Source organism: Ceratotherium simum, chromosome 5 (assembly GCF_057802395.1).
Source record: "Ceratotherium simum simum isolate JZ-2026a chromosome 5, ASM5780239v1, whole genome shotgun sequence".
Taxonomy (NCBI): Eukaryota; Metazoa; Chordata; class Mammalia; order Perissodactyla; family Rhinocerotidae; genus Ceratotherium; species Ceratotherium simum.
This window is the reverse complement of record NC_141904.1, coordinates 83,322,464-83,333,158: the sequence shown is the minus strand read 5'-3', so window position 1 is coordinate 83,333,158 and position 10,695 is coordinate 83,322,464. Positions and strand designations below refer to the sequence as shown.

The 10,695-nt window shown below is 49.6% G+C and overlaps 1 protein-coding gene across 1 annotated transcript in view; it reads left to right on the top strand.

Moving 5' to 3' along the window:
* The first annotated feature begins 1,120 nt into the window (after positions 1 to 1,120).
* LHFPL4 (LHFPL tetraspan subfamily member 4) overlaps positions 1,121 to 10,695 on the top strand; it is a 42,693-nt gene continuing 33,118 nt past the window's right edge. Inside the window, exons 1-2 of the mRNA XM_087431423.1 lie at positions 1,121 to 1,251; positions 2,186 to 2,683. Coding sequence (XP_087287549.1) covers positions 2,278 to 2,683 — 406 coding nt within the window. The 5' untranslated portion in view covers positions 1,121 to 1,251; positions 2,186 to 2,277. The remainder of the gene's footprint in view (positions 1,252 to 2,185; positions 2,684 to 10,695) is intronic.

Genomic DNA, 10,695 nt, shown 5'->3' with positions numbered 1-10,695 from the left:
GCCAAAGAAGGGCACTAAAAAAAAAAAAAACTTCCATTAACTATCATCTCCATTTCTTTAAAAAAGGGAATTTTTACACTCAGAAAACAGGAAGTACATAATCTCAGGAAAAAAGAGCAGTCCCTCTCCCCCGTGGAAAAAAGACAGTTGGCAACATTACATGAATTTTTTTTTGCAGATAAATGTTAATTTCATCAGACTGACGCCTGTGTGGGGTCCAGTGTTTGGAACCCCTCCCCCTACTACGTGTGAAGTGGGGCTTAAGCTGCCCACTTTAAAGATAGAGAAACAGGTTCAGAGACCACAAGTTCAAGGTCACAGAGATAGTAAGTAATAGTCAGAATTTGTCTGGGTGCCAACCCAGATCATCTTGGCAGATCCTAAGCCAAAAGCTATTTCCCTGCAGGGAAAGAAAGGACCCACACAGGCTCCCTAGGAGTGCTCCCGGGGTGTTCTGGCCTAACCTTGAGCCTGGACTTGGATGTTGTTCTTTAACACATCTTTATGATGTGCGCACTTCATGCCAGGCACTGGGGAAAGTGTAGGGAGGGAAACCAACACGTTCCCAGCATCCTTCTCTCCATCCCGATACTCACTCTGGGACCTGTTCCCCAGGCCTCGCTCCTTGTGCTGGCGGCCAACAAATCCCCACCGCGTGGGCTGCTAACAGTTTAGAGGGTTCCCTTTCTTAGAGGTGTTGGCAGTTTCCTAGGAGACTCTGGGAGCCTTCAAAGCCTCCAAGACCCAAAGGACTGAAAGCGTAATGGTGCAACCTGAGGCACTGTGACAGGATGCAGGGAAGGTAATTTGGGAGCAAGAGATCTCTTCAAACCCTATCAGATAATACCCTGTTTGCCCCCTCCCCCATTCCCATGGGCTTTGCGGGGAAGCCCCACAGCTCAGGCTGAAGAAGGGGGTCCCCCAAACCAGAGGGCTCTGCTGTGGAGGGGGCTTATTGCTCTGGCTGGGGGACGCCGGAGACCGCGCTTCCCCCTGACTGCCAGAACCAGGAGAGCCCCTCCCCCGTTCCGCCCCGCCCCGCGCGCCCGCGGCGGGAGCGCGCCTCTGCCGGGCCGCGCCGGTGCACGAGAGCGCGCGCTCCGGCGCGGGAGCGCGCCCCGGGGAGAACCCGAGCAAGATGGAGGCTGCGCCGAGGCCGCCGCCTGGGCCGAGGCAGCCGCTGCTAGGACCGCCGAGCCTCGGCGCCTAGGCCGTGCCAGTCCCGGACCTGCTGCCCCGGACCGGGCCCAGGTTGGTCTCCCCGCACCCCCTCCCCGCGGCCGCAGCCTCCACGCGCGTCCGGCCTTGGCGCGGGACAGCAGCCACCCCCCCACCCCCGGCCCTACCCGGGCCCGGCCGCTCTCCAGCGCCCGGGGGGCAGCCCCTGCACACCGCCCACCCCTCGCGGCCCGGGCTGCCTGCCGGCCCCGGTCTCCCGTCCCCTACCTTGGCCTGGAAAACCTCTTTCCCCAGCCCCGGCCCCCCAATCCTAGACTCCCTCCCAGCCTACATCCAGCCCTGGCTTCTGAGGGACCCCCAACCCCTTGCCCCGTGTCCAGACCCTGTAGTCCCAGCCCCCGACTCCCCTCTACCCTCATCCTGATTTCCCCACTTCGCCCTCTTAGACCCTCGTACCAGCCCCCACTCCCTGTCCCAGCCCCCATAGCACCTTCCCAATCCCCCAGTACCCCTACCTCTAATGTTCCCTTCTTACCTCCTCATAGAAGCGCCCACTTCCCTCTCCACAGCCCCTTTCTAGACACCCAATACCAGACCTCCTTCTACCCCTAATACCAACCCCCAAATTCCCTTCCGTGCTCCCTATATACAGCCCCTCTGCTAATCCTCCCAATATCGGTCTCCAGCCTCCATTCCATCTCCCCCTTGTCTCCTGTTACTCCCCCAATACCAGCTCCCAAAGCCCCTCCCCAACTCTCCCATGACCACTTTCTAGCCCCCCCCTTCCAGCTCCCATATCCTTATGCCAGCCCCCTCATCCCAGCCCCCCAACTTTCACATGGTCCCCAATTGGAGATCTTTGCCAGTCCCCCCCAGACACCGCCCCAACACTCTCATGACCCTCTCCTAGCTCCCCCATACCAGCCCCCAGGTACCCCCAGCTCCGCCCCAGGCCCCGCCCTCGCGAGTTCCTTGGCTCAGGGCAGCTTCTCGCATACATCCCTAGCTCCCGCCCCGCAGCCCGGCGGTCAGTCCCGGGCCGGCGGCCCCCGCCAGCCGCCGCTGCCGCCGCTGCCGCCGGCCCCGCCCCCGGGCACCATGCTGCCCTCACAGGAGGCCTCCAAGCTCTACCACGAGCACTACATGCGGAACTCGCGGGCCATCGGCGTGCTATGGGCCATCTTCACCATCTGCTTCGCCATCATCAACGTGGTGGTCTTCATCCAGCCCTACTGGGTGGGCGACAGTGTGAGCACCCCCAAGCCTGGCTACTTCGGCCTCTTCCACTACTGTGTGGGCAGCGGGCTGGCGGGCCGCGAGCTCACCTGCCGCGGCTCGTTCACCGACTTCAGCACCATCCCGTCCGGCGCCTTCAAGGCGGCCGCCTTCTTCGTGCTGCTCTCCATGGTGCTGATCCTCGGCTGTATCACCTGCTTTGCGCTTTTCTTCTTCTGCAACACCGCCACGGTCTACAAGATCTGCGCCTGGATGCAGCTCTTGGCAGGTAGGGGAGGGACGGGGGCGGGACCCCTAGGACAGGCGCTGGGGACGGGGGATCCTTCCTTCCATTTCTTGGAAGAGTCAGAGATAGATTCTGCTCCTCTGTTTAAAGACACACCTCCTTGGCTGTCCTTCAGCAGCCACTAGGGAGGGGATTCTATGACAGAGACAGAAAGACACCTTGGGGCAAAGGGCAGAGCCTTAGAATTGGGTCTTTGGGTCTTTGTGCTTGGCTATGGGCAGACTTCATTTACTGATGGGTTAGCATTATGCTAGAGTCTCTTGAAGGTCTCTGAGAGTCTCTGTTGGCTGTCTTAGGAGAAATAGTTATCTGAATGAAGAGTTACTTTAGGTGTGACCAATTTCTGTTGTATTGAAAAAAGCGTGAGATGGGGGAATCAAGAGATCTGACTTTGACCTTTGTTTGACTTGCTGACATTATCAACTTGAGTGTTTCACTTTACTTCTCTGAGGCTTGGTTTCCTCATCTGTGAAACAGTGGAGAGGATTCCAAGAACTAATGAAAGAGTATATTGTAAACTTTAAAGTGCTGTGATAAGGTGGGGGGGGGATGTAAGAGGAGGCTGTCTATAGTGTCTATCCAATGTTTGCGATGTGGGCAGTTGACAGCACCTGGCAACATGGGTCTCTGGAGGGCAGGTCTCCACCCTCCACCCCCACCCAATACAGGAAGAGTTCTGGTGCCCAAGGGGAATGAGTCCCTGGGACCCTCTGAAGTGATTGGCTAAGACAGACATCTTGCCCTAAGAACCAGAGAAGGGCTTTTTGGGAATGAGAACTGCTGAGACAGTTTTCCAGGATTCATTAGAGTCCCTACTCCCACCCACCTTTCGGTCTAAGATGGATTTTGAAGATTCAGCAACTTGGGCATTTGCCTAACTGCAGGCAGGAAAGAGAGTTGGGCTGGGGAAAGTGGGGCCAGGGGTTGGCAGGGATGGGGGAGGAGGCCTAGTGAGGCTAGGAAAAAGTTTGGAGCCCTACAAGGATGAGGAAGAGAAGGGAAAATGTGATGATTTTGCAACAGAGGTGGTTTTTCAAAATAAGCACCTCAGGGCATTCAACAAGTGTGGGCCCCTTCAAAAGAGACCCCGGAGGAAGTGTTATGTCACGTGCTGATGACTCCACTGCTCAAAACATTGTAGGGAATTGTCTTCAGAGCGTGGGGTGTATTCTCTTGAACAGCATTATTGAGGGGAACCTCCATCTCTTAAAGGAGGAACATGATTTTTGGAAATGGCTGGAAGTCACTCAGCCAAGTGTAGAAAATACGATGGGTGATCACATTGAGAATTGTCACTTGGGACAAAATCCTGAGGCAGTTTCCTTCCCCAAGAGGACTTTCACAGATGCAGGGAGAGATTACTGCCCCACTGGAAGAATTGCCCAAGCTCCCAAAAGGACTGTGTTGAAGAAGGCAGCATTTATTCAGATGTGGACTTTCTAATGTGCTTGTTTCAAATGCATCTCACTCCACTCAACTTAGATGTGGGTCTTTTAGGATCTTTGAAGAAGATGAGTAAGGAGAATTGTAGGATGTGGGGGGTATCTCTCCATATTTCTCAGTGGTACCCAGAAGATGATTTTATGTATTTCCATTCTGTTCTTCCAAAGACAAGCTGGGGGGCCGGCCCCGTGGCTTAGCGGTTAAGTGCGTGCACTCTGCTACTGATGGCCCGGGTTTGGATCTCCGGGCGCGCACCGACGCACCATTTCTCCAGCTATGCTGAGGCCGCGTCTCACATACAGCAACTAGAAGGATGTGCAACTATGACATACAACTATCTACTGGGGCTTTGGGGAAAAAAAAAAGGAGGAGGATTGGCAATAGATGTTAGCTCAGAGCCGGTCTTCCTCAGCAAAAAGAGGAGGATTAGCATGGATGTTAGCTCAGGGCTGATCTTCCTCACACACACACACACAAAAAAATAAATAAATAAAATAAAACAAACAAACAAAAAAAACAAAAAACGAAGACAAGCTGGAAAAAATATATGCTCAGCTGGAATCCCTGATTCCTCAATTTGGAGTCTGCAGATGGGAAGCTGACCTCTTGCTTTCCAATTCTCTGTAATCCATGTGGGTTTAATCTTGGGGATTTGATGAACTGCCCAACTACCCCCAAGTAATTATAGAATTTCAGGAATCTTAGAGATCAGCTCCTTCAAATCTCACCTTCCCCTCCCCCCATTTTAGAGAGAGGAGACTGATACTACAAAACAGGTCTTGCCCACAGTCACACAGCCAGTAAGGGAGTAAACTAGGTTTTGACTCCAGACCCAGTGCTCTTTCCCTTGTGTTCCTGCCTCATCCCTGAGGGCTGAGGGGGCCAGTTAGCAGAGTTGAGCAGTTTATTCCATTTTCCTTAGAGATTTCTGAGTTCTCAGGGTAAGTGACTGATTCACTTTGCTTAATAAAGTGACACGAGGACAGAGGCAGAGCACTGCATGGTCATGGGATGGGGGGTCTTGGCTGACTCTGCCTGTGACTCACCGTGCAGTGTTAAGTAATTGTTTTTCTCTTAAATCTCAGTTTTCTCATCTGTACAGTGGTAGACTAATCAGTTAGTGGATTGAAAGTATCTCTTTCAGGGCCGGCCCTGTGGCTTAGTGGTTAAGTGCGCGCGCTCTGCTGCTGGCGGCCCGGGTTCGGATCCCGGGTGCGCACCGACGCACTGCTTCTCCAGCCATGCTGAGGCCGCATCCCACATACAGCAACTAGAAGGATGTGCAACTATGACATACAACTATCTACTGGGGCTTTGGGGGAACAAAAATAAATAAATGAATAAAATTATAAAAAAAAAAAAGAAAGTATCTCTTTCAGCCCGTGGGGCTCCTAGAACAACTCTTTCACCAAGATCCTTCCATCCGGAAAGTGAGAAATCAGTCATCCTCAGAGGAACTGCAGAGGAGCAAAGGGTCTTGTTTGTATCAGATAAGAATCAGAATGTCTGTTGTACGGCTCTTGTTCAAGTGAAATTTTATTCAAGTATTTTAGAGTCTTCTGAGTGCAGAGCACTGGACCACTGGGGAAATACAGAGATACTTATTCCTTTGTTTATTCCTCACCTGCTCTGTGATCATCCCTATGCTGCAATACTGAGATCATCCCTGTCCCCAAGGATCTTAGGCCTATAAGTTGCAATTCCTGCTCTTAGGAAGCTTACCATCTAGTTGGATCACTATATTGGTTAGCAGTCTTTCAGTGGCAAGTGACAGAAACCCAACTCAAACTGGCTTAAATAAATAAAAATAAAATAAAATAAAGAGGGTAAGGTTTTTGGCTCAGATAACTTAAAAGTCAAGAGTAACTTGCTTCAGGCATTGATGGATCCGGATGCTCAAATAACGCCATTAAGAATATGTTTCTCTCCATTTCTTGGTCCCTCTGTGTTGGCTCATTTTTAAGTCCACTTCTCTCTTTTTTTTATAAATTATTTATTTATTTATTTATTTATTTTTCTCCCCAAAGCCCCAGTAGATAGTTGTATGTCATAGCTGCACATCCTTCTAGTTGCTGTATGTGGGACGTGGCCTCAGCATGGCTGGAGAAGTGGTGCATCGGTGCGCGCCTGGGATCCAAATCCCGGGCCGCCAGTAGCGGAGCACGTGCACTTAACCGCTAAGCCACGGGGCCGGCCCAGTCCACTTCTCTCTTGAAGGTGACAAATAAGGCTACTAGCAGCTCTGAATTTACATTGCTTTAGCTTAGCAGTGCCTGTTACCCCATGGTTCTAGCAAAAGTTCCAGGGCTGATTCTTATTGGCTCGGCTTTGGTCAAGTGTCTACCTCTTAATTAATCAGTGTGACTTTGTCTAGGGCCTTGGCCACATGCCCATCCCTGCAACACATGGACTGATAGTGGAGAAAGGTCAATTCCCAAAAAGGGAAATCAAATGTGACCCCTGGAAGAGGGGACCATAGGTAAGACAAGTGCAGACAGAAGCCTCAACCTGGACAGTCTGAGCACCGATATATCCTGGTCTGTAAGTGCTGAGGAAACCCAGGGCAACCGAGGAGGCTCCTGGATTAGTTGGGAGGTGAGGCTTGAGTTGGGCAGGGTGTGGGCAGGTGTGAGGTGTGGGAGAGCATTCCGAATGGAGAGGAAGATCATGGGCAGAGATGCAGGAGTGAGAAAGCCACATCTGGCTTGAGTGACATTCACATAGGGGAGCAGCAGGAGGAGAGGCCATGAAGGAATGATAGGGCCACAGTGTTCAAGGCTCTAAATACTGGGCCAAGGAATTTGGACTTTAATCAGTAGGCAGAGGGAAGCTACTACAACTGTTATTATTATTGAGGAAAAATAGTTAACATTTTCTGAGCCTTTACTCTATGCTTGACCATGTGCTAACCATTTACATGTGTATTATTATTTAATCCTGACAACAATCCTATGGAGTAGGTACCATTATTAACATTTTATAGATGAGAACACTGAGCCTCAAAGAGGAAAGAGTCATTTGTCCAAGGTCACACAGGTGGTAAGTGGTGGGGCCAGGATTGTAACTTGGTCTGTCTGACTCTAGAGCCCAAGGGTTTAGAAAGGAGCCTTAGTGGTGGGGATGGCGGCAGGATGTTTTTGTCATAAGAGTCAAATGCTAAGTAGAGAGGCTGGAAGACCCAGGTGCTCTTTATGGAGTTAGGAGTCAGCTTTTTTTTTTGTGAGGAAGATCAGCCCTGAGCTAACATCCGATGCCAGTCCTCCTCTTTTTTCTGAGGAAGATTGGCCCTGGGCTAACATCCGTGCTGATGTTCCTTCACTTTATGTGGGACACCGCCACAGCATGGCTTGACAAGCGGTGCATCGGTGCACGCCCGGGATCCGAACCTGCGAACCCTGGGCTGCCGAAGTGGAGCACATGCCCTTAACAGCTACGCCACTGGGCCAGCCCCAGGGGTCAGCTTTTAAGGGCTTCTCAGGATATCTCTGCTATTCTTTACCTGGTCTTTCCCATTTACTGAGAACACACAATGTGCCAGCTTCTATGCCGCATATTTTCACATTTGTTGTATCATTTAATCTTCATCAGTTAAAATGACTTGCCCAAAGGTCACACATCTGGTGAAAGGCGGAACTGAAACTTAATACAAGTCTAAATGGATCTAGAACCTGTTCTTACCACTAAACTGGAACCCAGGACACGAATTTACAAGTTACAAGTTACAGCTGTAAGCTCCCTGTACTCAATGTTTACCTCTGGGCTGGGTGAGCTTAGCCAAGGGGAGGTTCCTGGATGGAGTAAAGACTCAGGCTAGAAGCCTGGTTGAGGGTCCAAGGGGGCAGTGTAGGGTAGAGGTTTAAGAGCAGAGGACTTAGAACTCCCACTCTGCCACTTCCCAGCTGTGTGGCCTTGGATAAGTGGGTTTTCCTCTCTGAGTCTCAGTTTCCTTATCTATAAAATGGAGATTGTTATAGTATTTACCTCAGAGGTGGTAGAAAGAAATAAACAAAATGATGGGTGTAAAATGCTGAGTGTGGTTCCTGGTGTACAGTAAGCACTCAATAAATGGTCGTGTTATTCTGTGGCATAGTCCGAGTGAAGAGCACCTCGTGAGGAGTCCTTGATGCTCAAGCAGGAGAGTTTGGACTTGCTGGGGTGATCAAAGGCCTTGAGAAGTCATAAACTGTCAGCTGGAAAGGGTCTTACCAATCAGCTGGCCCAACTCCCTCATTTTACTGATGAAAAAACTGAGTCCCAGAGAGAGGAAGAGACAAGTTCATGGTGACAAAGTGAGACTCCTCCATCCACAGAAGGGAGATGATTATTCACTATTGAGTGCCTGCTGTGTGCCAGGCACTGCCCTGCTGCTGGAGTCAGAGTGGAGAACAGAACGTGTGAGATGGAGTGGGAGCTGGGGGAGACCGAGGTGGAGGTGGGAGCAGGGGGCTGGTTGGTGATCCAGAGGTGGGCATCTTCCAGCCTTCCAGATGTGTGTCCTTAATCAGCGAGGGTCTCTGGGCTAGGAGTAGCAGCGACAGGAGCTCCTGTCACTACAACTTAGAGCAGGCATCCGCATTCCTCCCCATTTCCTTGGGGTTTGTTTCAGATTTGGTTTGGGATTTTATTCGTCCAGTACATCTTTGTTGTTCGTGCATGACGTTGCTGAGCACATTGGGGGAATTTCTTTCCTCCCTCCCTCATTTTCTTTTTTCCTCCCTCAACTCTCCCTTCCTTCCTTCTGTCCTTTCTTCCACCTTCCTTCCCTCCCTTCTTTCATTTTTGCCTTTCTCCCTCTCTGCCTACCCGCTTCCTTTCTTTCTCATACCAGTCTTTCACTGACGGCCTCCTCTGTGTGGCAGGCATTGTGCTAGGTTCTGGGAATCCTGAGCAAGAGTCCTTGTTCCCAGGGAGCTCACAGTGCAATGGGAGAGGCAGGAGGGAAATCAGATCATCACCTATGAATGACTGAGTCATGCACAGGGCATTCTGGGGGCATGAAGGGGACTTCTGACACAGTTAAGGACACCCAGAGAAGTCTTTCAAAAAGTAACAGCATTTGAGCTGAGTCTTAAAGGATGGGAAGGAAGGAGAAGGGGAACCAGGCAGAAGGGACAGGATGATCAAAGGCATGGAGGTGGGAAATAGCCTCGTGTGTTTTAGGGATTACAGGCACTTAGGGCAAGGAGGAGTGAGAGGAGACACTGGAGAGCTGGATCCTGAAGGCCTTCTAAGCCATGGTGAGGAGTTTAGATTTTATCCGTAGGCAGCTGATAGTCGTTGACTTTTTTTTTAATTGTTTAAATTTTTTCCAGACTTTTATTTACATGCACCTGATACAAAATTCAAAAAGTAATAAGGATGTACAATCAGACGTAAGTCTTCTTTGTGTCCTTATCCCCCATCGATCCTCCTAGAGTTGTCCTCCCAGAGGCGACTGCTATTACCATTTCTTGAGTATCCTTTCCAAGAAATCCCATAAATAGACAAGCAAATGCAAACAATAAATTTATTTTACGTAAATGGCATATTAGTTGTTTATTGCTGCATAACAAATTACCCCAAAACTTAGTGGCTTAAAGCAACAAGCTTTTATTACTTCTGTTTCTGTGAGTCACAGGGATTTGGGAGCAGCTTAGATGGGTGGTTCTGGTTCAAGGTCTCTCATGAAGTTGCACCTAGACCTCAGAGGGCTGTGGTCATCTGAAGGTTGACTAGGGCTGGTTGGATCCACGTCTAAGCACACTCATGTGTTGACAGGAGACCTCAGAATGAGTGATCTAAGAGAGAGAGAAAAAGGAAGAAGCTACACTGGCCACCCCACCCCCCCCTTTTGGTAACAGCTTTATTGATATATAATTCACATAATTCATCCATATAAAGGGTACAATTCAATAGTTTCTAGCATATTCACAGAGTTGTGCAACCATTACTACAATCAACTTTATGATATTTTCTTCACTTCAGGAAGAACCCTCATACCCTTTAGCTATCACCCCCTAAACTTCCCCCCCAATCCTCCTCAGCCTCTAAGCAACCACTAATCTACTTTCTGTCTCTCTATATTAGCCTGTTTTGGACATTTCACATAAATGGAATCATACAAGATGTGGTCTTTGTGACTGGCATCTTTCACTTAGCCTAAGTTTTCAAGGTTCATTCATTTTGTAGCATGTTATCAGTACTTCATTCCTTTTTATGGCCGAATAAAATTGCATTGTATGGATACAGTATATATTTTGTTTATCCATTAATCAGTTGATGGACATTTGGGCTGTTTCGATCTTTTGGCTATTATGAATAATGCTGCTATGAACATTTGTGTACAAGTTTTTGTGTGGACACGTGTTTTCATTTCTCTTGGATACATACTTAGGAGTGGAATTGCTGGCTTAAATGGCAACTCTGTATTTAACATTTTGAGGAACCACCAGATTGTTTTCCAAAGTGGCTGCACCATTGTACATTCCCACCAGCAGTGTATAAGGGTTCCTATTTCTTCATATGCTCATCAGCATTTGTTATTATCTGACTTTTTGATTGTAGTCATCTTG